The following is an 18,508-nucleotide window of genomic DNA, read 5'->3' on the forward strand; positions in this document are numbered from 1 at the left end:
ACACCAAAAAAAAAAAAAAAAGGGAAAAAAAGGATGAAATCTCTGGAGAGCTTTCTAATGGTTTGTCTTAGTTTACTCTTGTATTCCAGACTAGACTCTATTGTGTCTAATAGCAGGATTGATATATGCTGCCTGAATCTGCTGATTGCTAGAGAGCAGCTTTGCTAGATGAACATAACACATTCCATAGGTTTCTCCCTTTTATGGTCTCAATTATGTTACAAATAGTTTTTTCCCTCCAGTACGGTTTAGTGAATGTATCCTGCTTTTAAATAGACATTCAACATATGTGTGTCTGCTTTAAGAAAGGGCCAACAAGCCATAGATCAGATCAAAAAAATCATTTTTCAGTTTGACTATATAATCCTACTGAATGGAGTTTATTTTTCCTTGTACGTCTTTTCACTTGTTTGCCAAAGTTCCTGTTCTTTAATATTATCCCCGAGTTTCCTGAGAACATACCATCCAGGACCCTATTTTGGTGTTTTGTGTTGATGATTCAGAAACACCATAAATTGAAAAAAAGAGGGAATTAAGCAGTAACATAAATATAGTGGAGATGGTAGCTGTAGCAGACTGCTTCAGCTATGGACCAATGGTGATTTACAGTAGTGCATAGCTTGTGTTTCTTTACAGAAGATTTATATTTCAAAGCAGTGAAAAGGATCAATAAAATGGAAGAAATTTTTCATTTTATATTGTATGAAGAAGGCTGTGCTGAGTTCTCAAAAAATCCCTCCAAAACAACAACAAAACCAAAACAAACCCATGTCCAAATCCCCTATGCTTGTTATAAAATCATGTCCCTTCAAAGATCCTTTAGGTCAGAGGCCTTATGTGGGCGAGGGAAACACTCCCCTTTTCCATGCCCAGATTGTGGCATCTCCTCTGTGGGCAGAGTGTCATCTTCGTCCTTGTGATGGAAACGTCAGCTCTCGTTCTGCTGATTGTCGTCTTTTTTTTTTTTTTTTCTTTCAAATCCCCCTTAGTAAGCTCCTATGTTGTCCAGCACTCTCACCGTTGTCTTCCTTTGCATGGCAAAGCATGTGATATTTGTTGTAAATGTTCTAGACTATTATTTAGTTCTAGTTCTAAAACATTATTTAGTTTCAAGGTATTATGATTTGTTTTGAGCAACTGACTCTTCTGCATTACATGTCTCTTGCCAGCTGTCTGTTCATTTGATCATAAAAACAGAAAAAGCAATGTGGGTTGACCACTCGTGCTTTCAAGGCAAATCTATCCATTGATGGCTTAGTTTATTCAATTTCAATAAAAATATTTTCAGTGTGCTCTGATTTATGTAGTCAGTCATTAATGCTTCTTCTTTCTCACCCCTCTTAATATATTGGCTTAGTTTTCTCTAAGAAAGGACAAAAGAAAATGTCAGTCTATAGCAGATATAGGTCACTTGACTAAATTGGTAGGCACTTTTCATCTTTAGATACAAAGTGTGAAATGTTCATTTGGTCCCTTTGTGCTTTTTCTGAGGATAAAAGCAGCCTTTTTTTTTTCCAAATTGATCTGCAAACTGAGTAGTAAGCTGTCTCTTAGATGCAAATAATGAAACATAAACAAGGAATTTTTCAATAGGAATTTATTAATCTTTCACACCACGCAATATAAAAATTGGTAAGCTTATTTATTGGTGAACTGGCTTCAGCAGGTGGCAGTGATTGAATTTTTAGTCTTGTGTTTTCATCCTAAATTCATTACTGATGCAGGAAAAATGAAGCAGGAGAGGAAGAAAATAGTTGAAGTATAAATCTTGTGACAGTAATTGATAGCTAGGTGGAGGCATCCATCCGGAGCTGCCTGCTCGCCTTCATGCACACCCAGCTTCCGGTGACTGGGAAAGAGACTTCTTTTACACAGAGCTAGTGAAGAAAGGGAGGGAGGTGGGTACGCTGGCGGTGATCCCATTCTGCTCATCTCAGATGTTGCTTACTTTGTGCTTAAAAAAACCTATGAAGTTACCCTTTTCAGAATGAGAACTTTTAAAGATAAAGTTGGTTGGTTGGTTTTTTTAAGTTTGATTAAAATCTGTGCATAATCAATTATGAGATTTTTTTAAGAATCGAGATCAGATTTTCAGTAAACTCTTTGAATAAAATAGGACAAGAATTTTAAGTTTCATTAATTAGCTTTCGAGAGAAATAATTTTACTCACTTGTGCTTATGTTTGGCTGTGCGTTTTCTGTGAGGGGGGTGTGTGTTACTGGTTCGTAGTGGCTAAAGTCTTTACCACATAGAAAGCTTTCTTACTTATTTTCATACAGTTGCTGCTTCAGTTTCTGCTTCTCTTCTAACACTTGGGATCTTGCAGTATTTTTGTTAGTATTCTTGTTCTAGCTACTTGGTGGTGAGCAATTACTTAGTAAACGGCTTTCACTACTAAGGGTGTGCACCCAATTATCCAAGAATGAAAAGCCTGTATTTTTCTTGCTTCCACCCTGATGGGGCATTAGCTTGACAGAGTGACATTAAAATTATTGTATGCAAGCATTTAGCACCCTCCCCAGGAAAACATCTCTTATCTTGCTTTAACTGCATTCCTGCAGTGTAACTGCTTCCATTACAGAGAATTTGGCTCAGATCTTCCCACCTGTAGAAGTGCATTTAACCAAAGCATTCGGGATCCTGAGCTTACCCCCCCAAAAAAAAAAAATGAAATATGAAAATAAAATGGATTTTTTTAATAGCTCTTGAGGTTTGAATTTTTATGATGTTTAGGTTGTGTGAATTTCCCCCATCCCTCAAATTAAGTTTAGAAATTTTCTCTTTTCTTTGAAGATAAAAGATGAGACTCTGGCCCAGATATGTGACTCCCAAGAACTGGGATGTGGGAAGAAGCAGCACAAACATGATTCACCCTGAATTTTACAGAAATTGGCAGTGCCGTGAAAGACGGGGAGGGGGCTAGTGGGTGCACATGAACGGTGTTTCCTCCCACATCCCACATACGGAGCGGCAGTGTGGTTGTTCCACGCTACCTTGCCTTCCTCGGCTTAATTTTCCACTTGCACTGTCCTGGGAAGCTGCGTATGGAGATGGAATGATACTGTAGAAAATGTTTGATGAGGTTAAAAGATATTTTCTCATGTGTCAGTGTGTGGCTCTGACTAACAGTGTCCATGACTGGAGAAGACAGCCGTCATTATGGCGAGGCTGTGGGATGAGAAGAGGAGGTAGGAAGGGGGCCAGCCTCCCTGCAAGGAGACGGCAGACCCAGTTTTACAGGCAGAACCTGTAGGACAACTACAGATGAACCTCTGCCGAAGACATGCAAAGGCAACAGCCCTCTCTACGCTTAGAACTAGCTGGTAGTGCCTAAAGGATGAGTGTCTGCCCAGTGGACTTGCTGTTGAAGGCAAGGAGGGTATTTCAGGCTGCATCTTGAGCTGTTTTTCCGAGAAGGGGTGTGTGTGTGTGTCTGTGTTTTGGTTGAGGTGTGAGCTTGTGTCCTCACCTCAGCTGCAAGGCACTGACATCTCTTTTCCATCAGGGCTGGAGAGACAGGGGTGCCTGTCCTGCCCTCCGCTCACATGAGGGACTTGTCTTTTTTTTTTTTTTTTTTTCTTCCTCTCTCCATGCTGTCCACTCTAGCACATTAAGCGTATTTTCTGCCCTGTCTTGTGGTGGCTTTCTGCAGTAAGGTGTGAAGGTTTCCATTAAGAAAAAAAAAACAAAAAGTGTTGAAAGCCAAGCAGCAGGCAAAAAAACTTTGCCAAGGGGGCCTAGAGTTAAAAATTTGAAAAGGAAATAAGGTTCCCTGGAATTAAGGTGGAAATACGTTTCCACTTAATTTCAACAGGCTGCCCTAACAAATTGTAATGTCTATAGTTGGCTGACAATGTAGAAGTAACCTATGAACTAAAAGAAAAGTTTACTTCGGAAGACAGCTCTCTTAAATTATTTACTTTGGCTTCGTCCTTTCCCGAACTGGGGAGAACATAACAGTGTTTCCCTCTCTTGATCCCTGTCTTGGCTGGTTGCTGAGATGCTTTTGGATATAATGAAACCTTCTTAGCACAGGGGAGAACCTCCAACATAACAAAACTGATTGCCAGCTCTAAAAAGAAGCCTGCATCCAGTAATGAACTTCCTGTAATCTTGGATGCCATATCCCTTTTGTGCTCTGGCAATGGCTTTTCCACACGGTTTTATAAAGTGTTTTGAATTGTTTTGGTGACATAATTCACATAAGTATTCTGAGTGCTCTCTTTGCCCAACCCTGACCTCACCCCACTATGGAGCTTCTTTACTACTTTTTCCTGTGTTGAAAACTACGAGTGAAAACTACGAGGACTTCAGGCATCGTTTTTGCATATGCAGTGAAACTAAAGCACTATTAAAAAAAAAAGGGGGGGGGGGGGGCAAACAAAAAAAGACCCCCCCAAAACCACCCTGCCCCTGCAAACAGGTTTAACAGATTTTCCCATCAAGAAAAGTTCTGCTGTCTGAAAATCAAAAGGGTGTTTTTTGAAGTATAAGTTTAATAGGGATATAGGGATCCAGGAAAACACTCTCCTCTATCCTCCTTCTCCTTATCAATACCCTGAATTGTCCAGTAGAGAATTGGAGAGCTTGTAGAAACCCCTGGCCAGATGTAGTCTTGGGGGAATAGCTAGTTAACCTGACGCGCCCTGCTTCTGAGAAAGTTCCTGTACTTTCAGTGCCTGCCTCCACCCTTCTCCTTCAGCTTGCCGTCCCTTCGGTTGTGCTGACACTGCAGTTTTGGGGCTGTCAGTTGTGTTTTAGATTAAATCCCAGCATTTCTTGAATGGCCGTGGCTGCAGTGGTGCAGTGTCCCCGGCCATCCCTGCCGCGGCTGAGCCCTGCCATGGTGCGGGGCAGGAACAAGCACGCAGAGGGCAGGGACTGATGGGAACTTTATTTTCGGGCTTTACTTGAGAGAAAAAGAAAAGGTGCTTTGTTAGGCCCCCACCTGAGTCATTAGCCCCACTGACTACCCGGGAGTGCGGGCAGCGAGCACTCTCCTGGGGGCTGTCACAATTTTTTTATTTCCCCAAGATACTCACAGTGACCCTTAGAGCAGCCCAGAATTTGGGAGCTGTAAAGGAGCTAGCTGCTTTGGCTGTTTGCTTAATTATTTTGTAAATGTGTATAAAGTGGCACTTTTTCCCCTCTCTTTTTTTTTTTTTTTAAGAGAAACCGTGCGGGACACTAACTTGACAACTAAATCGTGTCTTTTAAGATGGCCTGTTTATTGATGAAGGATGCTGGCAGGTACCATATGTTCCATATATTTTAGCCAAGATGTGATTTTTTTTTTTTTTTTACTTTTTTTTAATGTCGAGTATCTTTAGAACTGTCAGCCTGTTGCCTTTTTGCTTGCCCTAAGCTAAACAGAATAACTCAGGCTCCTGTAACCAGAGCAGCCCTTCGTAAAGGAAGGTCAGTTGGGTGAAGTGCTGTAACGACAGCCTGCAGAAACAGCCTTAGACCAAGGCATCTTTTGTTAAGCAGAGGAATATTAACTACGCTGAGAGTTCCTGAAAGTGGGTGGTTTCTACCGCCAAGCTCAGTAACGCGTTGTCGTAATGAAAAAACAATGCTGTCTGCAAGGAAAGATTGAAAGCGTCTCCTCACATCTGTTTGTCTAAGCTTGGGAAAAGGTGCCCTCGGATGAGAGGAGCAAATCCTGCTGCGGCTGTGCTTGTACTTGAAGGAAAAGCTTTAAACGCCAGCAAACGCCAAGGCGTCTTTCATGAAGTTAGTTCTAATTTATTTTTAGACTTGATTAATAGTTACTGCAATATTTGCCTTGCACATTTTTTAATGGAATGCTTTTAAAAAAAACCAACCAACTTGTTTAATATGTGATCCCTTCTGTGTAATTGTGCTCTTATACAATGTCTTTGGTGAGAATGAACTAGCACAGTTTTACCCAGAATTGTTTGGAAGACACCAGTGTGGAAAGCAGAGATGACTCAGAGTGCCTCGGAGGAAGAAGAGCTAGCAATTAACCACAGAGCATGGTATTATCTCTATGCCAAAGCTGGCTGAGAAAGCTAGCGTGTTTTCCACTTTGCTATTTCTGGAAAAAAAAAAAAAAGTACCGCGGAGAAATATGGGCTCTTTAAGCAATCTTGATAATCTTGTCAACTTGATGAGTTTAGAACAGGTAGCATGGGAGGCATGTGAATCAAAAGAAGGTGGTAGTTCCCATCTAGAAACCATTGTTATTTTTATTTGATGAATAAATACATATGAAACATTCTCCTTATTTGTCAGCAGACTCCTCCGGGTGAATAAACTTGGTTGCATAACAAGAATGTGGTATGTGATAGAGCACATGGTTAGATAATAAGTATTTCTGCATACGTTTATTTTCTGTGTAATCCCATGGTTAGATAATAAGTATTTCTGCATAAATTTATTTTCTGTGTAATCCCAGGTGTCTGTACTCGTAGTTCTTTAGGAATATCTATATGGCATCTGTTTCTCCTGCTGGCACTTTGCCAGATGCCCTTCAATAAGGAATGTTTATTGCAAGTGAAATAGTAAGTATCTCTTGTTTTTCAATGTTACTTGTTTTCTGTTTGTGTTTAGTGCAGTAGGGCTCATGTTGACAAAGGTGGCTTGACTGGCTGAAAACCACAGCAATTACATGTTCATTTTTATTTCTTTACAACAAAAATCTACCTTTTCAAGCATATGTTGCGTATTTTCTTTTGGAATGTGGTTTTTGTTTTTTTTTTACATTAGTTTGACATTTCCTTTTATGTCTAACGGCCTTTACTTTTGCTTACACAGAGAATACAGTAAGAAAGGGGTTAGCTGCCATTTTGAGTCCTACTCCTTTTCCTCGCCCCTCACCTCCTGAAAGATGTAAAGACATATTGCTGTTGTGGTGCTCTGCCTTAGGACCCGGGCCTGTTCTCGTGGAGATCCCCCACTGCTCCACTTCTTCCTACCTAAGTGTGCAAGCTCAGTTACTGAGCTCAAGCCATGCTCTTTGTTTTCTGCCAAGGAGAAGGTGAAAGACCTCAAAAAATATTGGATTTCACACATGCGCTGCCAGTTGTGCCAATTGTTTTACTTCCTTTTGTAAAAAGAAGTAAAAAACGGTATAGATAGGAGCAGTATTTTGGCATTGGCTGGAGAAGTCATGCTGAAGGAGGTGCTCAGGAGTTAATGATGCATCAGGATTGATACTCGGTTTCCAAGCATCTGAAGGCTTTGAAGAACCTGCATGATTGAGGAGCTTGGAGTTGCTTTCAGCCTAGCAGGGTATTGCAAGCAGATTGTCTTGTGGGCAGGAGAAAGCCCAGGGTGAAGACGAAGCCTATAATTTAGTCCACTGGTTAATAGTGAAATGTCAGAGCAACTTCATTTAAAAATGACTATCAAGGTGTGAATCTTCTTTGCCTTGATGAAACCGCCTGAAATAGTGATTGGTGGTTGGCATTGCCTGTGAGAAGTCAGTAAGTCTGCTTTACAAACTCTTTCCTCCTTGGGAGAAGTTGACTTGGGGTGCTAGCATTGTGGGAGACATCCACTGGGCTCTCAACAGATTAGTATCTGATGAACAAACATTCTTTACACCTGTAATTTCAATAATACATGATTTCTCTTTCACTTTCTACCCCTCCCGCCCTGTATTTCACTAAGTGGTATGCCAGAAGATGAGCTTTCTTTAGATAGGTAAACAAGAAGCTGTGGTGCCAATTACAGAAGATTGCAAAGCCTTGATTTGGTTTTCTCTGCGCTGTGAGCAAAGAGCAACCATTTAAGAATCGACACTCTCGGTTTTTTAACTGCGACTAAACAGCTGTTCTGTTGAGGCTGATTATTTTACATGCCAGTGGTTGAGAGGCAGCGTCAGATTATTCCTGCTGTTAGCCTGAATGTCCTTATTTATCCTGTCTTCTCCTCCACTGAGGATAATTTGGGCTTTCATTTTCCCTCCCGTCCTCACCTTGTTTTGGCAGCTGGTGAATAGGAACCCTTCCTGTGTGTCAAATGTTTTATTATGGAGTCTGCTGGGGAGGACCGTGGGCTCTACAAGAATGACCCTGCGTATTATTCTTTCGTATTCTCGGGTCTTTTTCCACCTAGAAACTGCTATGGGTCGGGGAAAATGTTAAAATGTTTCAGTGTTGCCAAAAAAGAATCAAGGTTAATTTCAGGCTTGCATATGGCAGAAGGGGAAATGGCGGGGGGGGAGACAAATTTTGTCATTGGTCACAGTTGGTGCTCCTGCTGAATACGTGGATGTGTACATATGGAGCGAGCACATGCGCAGGCACTCCGTACAGAGACGCTGCATGCACATACTTCGGCCATATGTTCATTATTTTAGAAGTTTGGTTTTCCCCTGCATTTTTATCAAGCTTTTACCAGGGCTATTTTAATTTAATTGGGATTAAATATAACTATGTAGGACAGTAACTAAGACGCAAACTCTGTGTGTTCCTCCTCCCTCTCTGTGTGTCAGCAGCATTCCTTGTGCTCATCCTCCGCCTAGAAATGAATTTCTTTTAACCTAGAGCCTGTTGTGAGGAAGAGGGGATTGCAGCATTCCTCCAGGCGTGGCAGGGCTGGGTTTCATTTACAAATTTTGTCCCGAGTTGCAACACACTCCTCTGTACTTACCATGTATCAGGCAATGCAGGCATGCAAACTTAAAAATGAAGTGAAAAAGCATGACAGCAATCCCATACCTGTGCGCACACATGAGTCTTCTGTCCTTCTTCTGAAGTTCAATATTTATGCATGGTTTACAGAAACAGTACATTCTTAGCTTGGTTCCTAGACCAGACGTACGTTACAATGTCAGTAAGGTCAAATGATTTTGCTGGTTTGGCTGTGAAGTAACTTTGAAATAAAGATACAGGACAAAAGCAAAAAAGACATGTGCAAAGAGCATTCGTTTCTATAGGAAGAAAGAGTTTCCTGTGTTTTGTGTGTCAAATGGTGAGACCTGGTTACAACACGCGTGAACGGCGTTTCCAGCGTTGGAATGGTCAGCTCTGCCCAAGTGTCTCGCAGGGTTCTAAAGTTCCTTTTCAGCATTTGATTATTGCAAATACCTAGTAAGATTTATTAAATTGCATATTGTGCAAGCCAAAGAGTGTGTAAATACAAACAGGAAAGCAGAAAACAAAACAAACACATTTTGCATTCATGGGCTTAGTAAAAAAGATGAAGAATGAGCATTTCTGAGATTACTGACGAATCGCCTCCGCTTCTTGTTTAGCCACTCTCTCCTGTCTTGTTCTTTGTGGTTCTGTTATCTACAAAAACATTCAGATTAGTGCGTTAATTAGTTTATGTTAACCAGCAGAGGGCTTCCACCTCAAAGCAAACAGCCATATCCCCTCTACAGTTTCCCTGGTATCCATCCTCTTTATCAGAGAAGTGGGAAATAGAAAGACATTTATTTAGTTGTCTAGGGTACTTTCCTGCTGGCAGAATGGTCCTCAATTACATATTAATAAAGATGAGTTGATTTGGGTTTTTTTTTTTTGCAGTTTGACTGGCTTCCAGTTGTTTTTAGTACAGCTGTCAGCATTTCCACAGGAAACTTGGGTGATCCAGTAGAAGTGTCTTGTGCTTCACCGAAATCTCACGTTTCTAAATTTCTGATGTAACTGGCATGTTGCAAAGCTTCATGTGCGTGTTCAGGTATTAAAAGTTATTTGAGCCTCTTCTTCATATGAACATAACATATGCTGAGTAAAGTCGTAGGAGAGAGTAAACTGATTTTACAATTTAGACTGAGCAGAGAGGAATATATCTGAAGTAGAGACACAAGGTATTACAAAAGCACACAGCTTTCCTGGGAGGTGGGAGCCGCCCAGGGAGATACAGGGGGTGGTTTGATTCGGAGCATCCTTGGTGTCGGCTGGGACAGCCGTTCGGAGCAGGTGCCTGGTGGAGAAAGGGTCTGTGTGGTGCAGGAGTAAGGAGGCAGTGAATGCTGCCTTACTTCTGTAGCACCTCTCCAGCTTCTCTCCCAGACCCTCTAAGTGGCTCCTTGCGTTGATCTGAACAGCTATTGGTAACTTTTGGTGATTCAATGAACAGATGAGTGGCTGGGGGGAAGATAAAATCTCTTCTTCAGACAGAAAACTTACTCCCTCCTCAAAAATTCAATACTTAGAGAGTTAATCTTCACAGACTTACCAACACTTGGGATGTGTTGGGTAACAGTTGTCAGTGGAGTCCTTCCCTGGCCAAGCCTCAGCTTCGGAGGAGAGGTGACCCTATGGTTACGAGATTTTTAAAAAAGGTGTTGCGTTATGAAAGCAGAGCCCTGCAACCCGGGAGGACTTGTGTAGGAACCGAGGCAGTGGCCACAGTTGGTGGGAGCTTTCTTAATTAGTGACTTGTCACGCCCGAGTCGATAAACACTAAAATTGTTAATTACATTTTAAGCAGAGATAATAACAGCTTTCCGTAAGAGAATGGCTGAGGGCTAAATCCCAAGTGCGCGTCACCGTAGCTGTGTCGCTGTCACAGCGGGGCTGACCCCGGCACCCCCGGGCTGGGGACAGCGGGACGGATCCCTGCTGCCACCTGCCGGGCGCCGACGGACGCCGGTGAGCTCCAGGGCTATCGGCACGTCGTCTGCGTTCGGGCTGGGTGGAAAAGGGGTTGAGAGCAGCCCCGGGGAGAAGGGCTTGGGGGTGCTGGTGGACGAGAAGCTCAACGTGAGGCGGCCATGTGCGCTGGCAGCCCAGAAAGCCAACCGCAGCCTGGGCTGCATCAAAAGCAGCGTGGCCAGTGGGGCAAGGGAGGGGATTCTGCCCCTCTGCTCCGCTCTGGTGAGACCCCACCTGGAGTACTGCGTCCAGCTCTGGAGCCCTCAGCGCAGGAAAGAATAAGGACCTGTTGGAGCGGGTCCAGAGGAGATCGCAAAGATGATGAGAGGGCTGGAGCACCTCTGCTGTGAGGACAGGCGGAGAGAGTTGGGGTTGTTCAGCCTGGAGAAGAGAAGGCTCCAAGAAGACCTTATAGCAGCCTTCTAGTACCTGAAGGGGGCTTACAGGAATGGTGGAGAAGGACTCTTATTCAGGGAGTGTAGCAATAGGATGAGGGGTAACGGTTTTAAACTGAAAGAGGGCAGATTTAGATTAGATATGAGGAATAAATTCTTTGTGAGGGTGGTGAGGCACTGGAACGGGTTTCCCAGAGAAGTTGTGGATGCCCCATCCCTGGAGGTGTTCGAGGCCTGATTGGATGGGGCTTTGAGCAGCCTGGTCTAGTGGGAGGTGTCCCTGCCCATGGCAGGGGGGTTGGAAGTAGGTCATCTTCAAGGTCCCTTCCAACTGTCATCGTTCTATGAATTCATCAAAGTCCTGTTACTCGTCCCCTTAGGTTGCACAATGGCATAAAACCTCACATCAACAAGTGTGTGCTGAGAGAACAGAAGTTATTTTACCAATAAAGTTATTTACCAATAAATAAAAGCTGCTTTATTTGGAAAATAGTTATTGGCTGCCAGGAGGTAAAACTCAGCTGTGTACAAGTACAGACGAGGCTGAAACTTACAGTAGTTTGAGCCCTTTCCTCCTGTATCCCTCAGAATATCCATCATACTCTTACCCAGCAAGGATTTCTTGCATACTTGAAAGCAGATTTTCTCTGAAATTTTGGGCTTCCGTCGGTTCTAGAATTATGCTGATTGATACCCCCAGACCTTGTGAATGTATTTGTACCAAGTTGATGCAGGTAGGTGTCATACACACAGTTAACTTGCCTGCTCTTTTGGCATCAAACTATTTTAGAGAAAAGCAGCGTTTGTTTCTGGGTGATTCTGGTCTTTGTTCTGCCTCTCTTACAAATCTGCCTCAACCCTGGAAATGTTCAAGGTCAGGTTGGACGGGGCTCTGATCAACCTGATCTAGTTGAAGATGTCCCTGCTCGGTGCAGGGGGGTTGGACTAGATGACCTTTAAAAGTCCCTTCCGACTTATTCTATAATATAAATATCTTTTTTGCTAACAGCCAAATTGTGTGAGAGCCTTGTTCGTGTTCCTTGCTCGGTTCCTCTCTTGCAGTAAGAGTGATTTTGTTGGCCAGGTGGGAATTGCCCCCACATGCAGCTGGTGTAGGGGGAGCAGCAAGGCCAGGTTAGCCTAGGGCTTTATAGAAACTGTCACCCTGGTTTTAGGGGGATTCTCTCCCCCCTCCCCCGTGGACCTAATAAAGTTGGGAATGTAGATGGGATGCTTGGAGCAGTCCTACAGTACAGAACTACCTTCTCTTTTAGGTACTCATTTATGGCGTGGTATATTTTTAAGTTGAAAAAAAACCCTAAAAGGATAAAATAGGTAAAACAGAAAGGAAATTTTCAGTTGTAATTAGGGCATTCAAAGGCTCTGTAATGGTTGTGATAGAAGCAATTAATAGGCATTGCTTTTTGTGCGAGACAGGGCCTACTTAAGTAGGTTGCGAGGCCGGTAGCCAGGAGACCTACTTTCTTTTCTTAGCTTTGCTGCTTATCCCTTCTGTGATCTTGGGCAAGTAACTTCATTTTTGATCCTTTTCCTTCTTTACTGTATTTTTTTTTTTCCCCTCTCAGGTCCACACAGATTGGAAAGGAAAGAGTTTCTCGCTACGTGCTTTCCCCAAAAGGGACAAGATGTCAATGGGAAGTTTGAGGCCCTGTTGTAATACCAAAACGCTCGCTGTGGCTGCTTTGCTGTAAACAACCGTGCAGGAATACGGATTACTTTACGGGTTTGCGAGCATTGTATAGGATACCTGTAAGAACAGGTACGCTGTAGATAAAGACCTCAGATGGAGGTCAGGTTCACGAGCTACTGAATTTCCCACGCATCTCCGCCTGGAGATGATGAGCGGCGCTGGGAAGGCGTCCCTATGTAGAGCATCCAGCGGTGTTGGGGCAGTTTCTGGGATGGAGGGTCTCTCAGGGCTGCCGGGCATCCTGTGCCCTTTGCTGGCCACAAGAGCTGTGAAGTGAAGGGTTGAGCCTGCGGGCAAGGTGTTCTCAATGGGCTTTTGACTGTGCTTAATCCAAATGGCTTTGTGACCGATGTGCTGAGGAGTTGTTACCACCTGAAGGTAGACACCCAGGAAGCCCGAGAGAGAGGTGTCCTCTCGGTTGATGGAGCAGCGGCTGCGCTGGGAAGTTGTACTTGTGAACCACCCTTGTTACTGTCTGCTTGAGTCATCAGAAATGATAGACTAGGAAATGTAGGAATTAAACTAACATGCGAATTGTGCCAAAAACCACAGCCCAACCAAAACCAGAGCACATCTGCAGGGTTTGGGGGTTGTTTTTTTTTTTTCTTTTCCTTTCTGTTTTGTTGGCTTTTTACACTGAACCGAAACCTTTTCTGTGCAACAATTTCTTTGTTTGCTGGCCTTAGGGAAACGCAGTGGCTGTGAGCCACGTATATGTGTTTGCTTAACAACTTTTAGAGAATTCTTTGACGAGCAGGTTGTGATAGGTGGTAAAAATCCTGATGGCATGTGAGGCTCTTGTTCACCTCTAAAAACATAAAAAGGGCCGGGGGGGGAGGAACCAGTTTAGCTTTCTACTTCAGGCCTTGGGTTTCTTCTTCTGTGATTCCTTCATGTTGGTTTTTTTTTTTACTGAGATGAACCAAAAAGAATGCCTTAATCTTTAGATGCGTAACCTGGAAAATATGAAGCCTGTTTACTTGTATGACGACTTAATAAGGGAGAAAATAGTCAGGTTGGAAAATTATCTAAGCTTATTAGAAGCGTACCTTTTTTCTCTTAAATGGCTTTGTAGAGTGTTTTACAAAGTTAAACTTAATCCTCTAAAGTATGTCAGATGCTAAAATTTACAACTCCTTGGCCTTACGCTGGGCTACTGATTAAAGCGTGGATTAAACTGCAAATCCATTGGTGTTAATGGCCTCAATATGTATTGTTTTTTCAAATGGTAATCACTGTTCTTTCTTGATCTTGGGAAATGTACTTTTGATCCAAACGTGCAACAATATACACTGATATTAAGCTTCCTGTCACCTACAAATAGACAGCATTCCGTGGTAATGACAATACCGCGATGGATCTTTCCCTGCAAGGAAATATAACAATAATACCAAACTCTGAACACAAAGCATTGCACCACTTTGTATTTACAGTAACAGTGGAAATGTTATGGTCAGTCACCCGCGGCAATGTTTTCACCCTTGCATCATCAAGTTGTGACTCAGGACCATGATACAAAGGTAGAGCTCCAGACAGGTCAGGGAAATAAATGTCTAAAATCAAATTGCTGCCAAGACTCTGGGCAGGTCTATGGAATTTTACCTTCGCATTTTGGGTTAACCTGAACAGGTTTCCTTCTTCTTGCTTTCTCTAATCTTCTGTTTCTAAGAAGTGTAGAGAAGATGTAGAGAAGAGAAGATGACTGTGATTCTGCAGTTTCTACCCAGGTCTTTATACATCTGGCTCTGTATAATTTAGCCAGTAATAGCTGTGGTAGTTTACAGTTCTCTGTATTTTGTGGCACTGGCAATTCCAAATATTTGTTCTTTCTCAAAAGAAACAGTAAGTTGATTTCAAACATGGTCTTTGATTTTGACATTAAATCCTGACTATTTGTACATGGACTACCCCAAAGCGGATATTCCAGTGTTTGGGTCTCTAGGGGTATGTGACCCCACATTCTCAAAATCTTCTTTTAAACAAACGGTCTAAAGAATTAAAACCAAAACAAAACCCCCAGACCCCACCCAAGTCTCTTGTCTCATCTGGGATGGGGGGTGTGTGTGTCTTTTTAAGACAAAACCTTTCACATTAGAAGGACTTGATGACATAGTGAGAAAAGCAAACATTAGCAGTGCTTGCTCCCATTTCGCACCCCCCCAGCCCCCCTCCCCAACCCCACTACACCACCACCGACGTTGGGAAGTGGTGGAAGGCCTGTGGACGTACATGTACATATGCATTACCTCGCCGGGCGAGCTCAATTTAAATGCAGCCTATTAAATTATTTACAGAAGACAGTTGGCCAGCCCGTTGTGCTGCGTTACTAGGAGCCAAAGGTCACTTTGGTGTGCCTGGTTGATTCATAGGGTAATCTGATACAGTACTTAGCTTTTTGCCTCCCAGTCAGTGGGTTAAACCTTATCCTCTTATTATGAGTCAGACAACCATAAGTTTCAGAAAAAGCCAGAGCCTTTGTTTTTAATGGTTTTGAAGAGGCTGTGCAGCAGAATCCAGAGGCCTGTGAGAGCATCTGCCAGGGGGTTGGGGCGTGTTCCGCAATAGTGTAAACCTGACTGATGGCTCGAGAGCCGAAACACTGTGCCCTTGTTTTCTTAAGCTGCTTGTCCTTTTGCTAACATCATCTGCAGCCATTAGGTTGTTAAGGCATTAATGCTTATTCTTCAGATAGGTGACACTTCTTGGTTTTTGGTTTTGTTTGTTTGTTTTTTTTTCCCCCCAGGGCTCCTTGCTACCAGCATCTCCTTGAGAATTCACTGAGCTGATTTTATTGGGTATCTTGTGCATTCAGGTCTCTCGTATTGCTGCAAGATACAAACTTGTGTGTTTTTTGTCAACTTGCATCTCAGTGACAAATCCCAAATCCCGGGTCAAAAACCATGAGTATTGGGCAAAACCTCGGTATTATTGCCAACTTCTGTCTACTTTAAAATGCTGCCTCTGCCTCTCCCCCTTCCAGGGTCACTCCCTCCTGGAAGCAGCACTGGTGCTGGCATGCAGGGCAAACACTTGGCATTGCAGCAGCTTTCGGTAGCGCCCGACTTTTTAAAACTTTCACACCATGGTGTGCTTTTTCCAGCTGCTAGTCTAAAGAGAAGGTGGCAGAACATCGCACAGCTGGGAGTGAAACCTGTTTTGTGAGCTGCAGTCACCCCAGTGGGAGTCTGGTCGCTAAAAATGTCTGCTGACGCGCAGATTTTGTTTGTGTCTATGCACTTGTATTTAATTGCTTTTTAAATGTACCACCAAGTTACAGGGGCACTAATGTTTTCAGCACGCTGCTCGGGACGCTTGTGGCGTTGACAAGCTCCAGAATTTTATTTGTCTTCCCCCTGAGTCCGCAGAGGTGCACAAGTGCTTTCCTATTTCTGCACGCAGGGTTCAGAAGTTTGCGCTGCCACCGAGCTGGCTGAGGAAAGGAGGAGTTTTGCTTCTGCGGTCGTGCTTTTAGGCGAGCGAGCCTATCGTATTTCACTCTAATCCTAAGCGATAGCCACGCAGCCTGTTTTATTGTTAGGAGAGCCGTCCTGGAGCTCCTTCAACCGGGCTTTTCACGAAGGGAGAGCAGGGCAGCCAGGATGAGGAGCAGGCAGAAGTGTGGTCAGTCCGTTGTCCCTCCTGAGCTGTGCCATGCTGGGGCATGATCTCTGCCTGCTCTTCCCTCGTCCCGGGGTGTTTCTGATGAGCCAGAAGAGAGGACTGAATGGCGTGCCACGCTCTCGGGGAGCGATGCCAGGGAGAAGAGTGGAGCTACAGTTTTTGCTGTTGAGTGGAGAATGGGGAAAACACGTGCCTTAGTGCTATATTCTGCTCAGCCGTTCCATGCTCCTCTGAGCTGCTGCAAGGTGCCACTTTCTGCTGCCTTTCTCCCCTTTGTTTTCTTTGGCAGCTCCCTAAGCGCTGTATCAAAACAGCTTCAGGGGAGCTGCGCTGGCACGGTGACCCACCTCCATACTGGTGTGCTGGCTTAAATGCAGCGAGAAGAAACCTGGACGGAAGTCGCATTGAAATTGTTTAGCCTTCCGCAAAAAACACTGAGAAAGGGGACGGGAACAATTTCAGAAAGGTTTCTTTGGAACCGAGGCCAGTAGCTGGCTTAAAAGAAAATGAAAAAGGAGTGTGTTTCGAGGTCTTTCAAACTCAAACAAAACCCAGGCTCCCTCTCGCGTGCTGTAAGCTGGATAAATTTCTCCTCCTTGTCAAGGCAGACAAAGAGATTGTTTCGCAGCGATGGTGAGCTCTCCTCCATGTGCCTGCAGCAGGTAGACGAGGATGACGAGAACTGGACCTACAGGAGCCAGCAGAGAAAAGGTGACTCGCTTTCTCTTTAACCCTTGTGATTGCTGCTGCCGTGTCAGACCCTGGTCCGTGAGGTTGTTGTCCAGTGGCTTGGGTCCCGCTGGGAGGCCGGAGCCGGATGGGAGCCGCAGGTGGGGTAGGAAGAGGAGGAGGAAGAGGGCAGCACAAAAGCTTAGGTGCAGCATTACCCTGCCGAGTTTTGGCATTGGTGGGTTTTTTTTGTTTGGGTTTTTTTTTGTTGGTTTTGTTTTGTTTTGTTTGTTTTGTTTGGTTTTTTGGGTTTTTTTTAGGTTAAAACTGTGAAAGCTTCTAGTAAAACCTTTAATTTCCCATCTGGGCAACATAAAGGTCCTGGCTGTGTGGTGTGTAGGTTAAGTCGTGATTGTGCTTCTTGTAGGCAATAGTCACCCCTGGCAGATCCTTTGGGCAGGTGCTGCAGGAATCTCTCCTCTCTCTGTGGTACCAAAAGCCATTTAAGACTCCACTTCTGACAGACTGGATGTTTTTTGGATAATTGCCTCATGGTCCTGCTGGAAAATTGTAAGTGTATTTTATTTTACGAGGGCAGATTGGGAAGAGGTCCCAAATGTAAAATAAAAGAGATGAAGGGATGGTGATGCTCCACAGACAGGAGGAGGGAGATCTAGGATGCAAGATAGGCAGCTCTTAAGAAACCCTTGAAATGCGCAAACCTGAAGTATATTTTATATGAAACTTTTAAAAAGTACTTCTGTTTTTTGTGTATTTTGGTTTTTTTTTGAGTGGAGCTTGTCAGGTACTTATTGAAGCATACCTCATATTTACCATAAATTAAAATAAATTTCAGAACTTTGTTTCTCTGAGATGGCAAGCTACCATTACCAGTGTGTTTACTGGCTGGTAGGCAGTAGTGTATTTGGTTAAAAATACTTGATGGAGTGATTTGATTGTAATTTCTTTAGTGCTGCTAGAGCACTAGTTTGTTAATAGAAAGTGTAAGGTAGACTCAGTTCTGCTGTACGGTCACTTTTGGAAGGGCAGGCAGGCTCTTCAAGGACATTTGAACTTCAAAAGGATTTTTACTTCTTTTCATTTCTGGGAGCAGTTAATAGCGATTTTGACCAGAATTTCAGTTCTGAGTCAGAATAAATTGTGGCTTTAGTAAATGATTTGGATGCAGGAACACTAATACAGGATGTATACGCTTGTGCGTGGCTCCCAGCACGCTGGGAGACGATTTTAATCTGTGCTTTGAAGATTGTTTTTTAACCCCTTTCACTGCTGAAAAACTTCTGCAAAGGGAGTTTGCATTTGCAACCGGTGGCTGATTTTTACTTCTGATTGTTGGCGTGTTGGTGTTGAGCAGCAACGTCAGGTACGCTTCTAACGCCTGTGGGACCCTGGGTGCTGTGGATCAGAACCAGGCAGTCCCACTGCTGGTGGCCACACGGCTTCCATAAAATTTCTCGTGATGCCTTCCTTAGCCCACGCTCCCGCCACAAGGCAGAGATGGGAAAGGAAGCTTTACT

At 43.6% G+C, this 18,508-nt stretch overlaps 1 protein-coding gene across 7 annotated transcripts in view; it reads left to right on the top strand.

Annotated features, from left to right (window-relative positions):
• NHSL1 (NHS like 1) overlaps window positions 1-18,508 on the top strand; it is a 182,200-nt gene that overhangs the window by 59,767 nt on the left and 103,925 nt on the right. For 2 of the 7 annotated variants that reach the window (XM_074580598.1, XM_074580602.1), the window contains exon 1: window positions 16,261-17,012. The exons of the other annotated variants lie outside the window; for them this stretch is intronic. In XM_074580598.1, the coding sequence (XP_074436699.1) occupies window positions 16,808-17,012 (205 nt within the window). In that variant the 5' untranslated portion in view covers window positions 16,261-16,807. Of the gene's footprint in view, window positions 1-16,260; window positions 17,013-18,508 lie in introns of those variants that run through there. 7 annotated transcript variants of the gene reach the window in all.

Source organism: Larus michahellis, chromosome 3 (assembly GCF_964199755.1).
Source record: "Larus michahellis chromosome 3, bLarMic1.1, whole genome shotgun sequence".
Lineage (NCBI taxonomy): Eukaryota > Metazoa > Chordata > Aves > Charadriiformes > Laridae > Larus > Larus michahellis.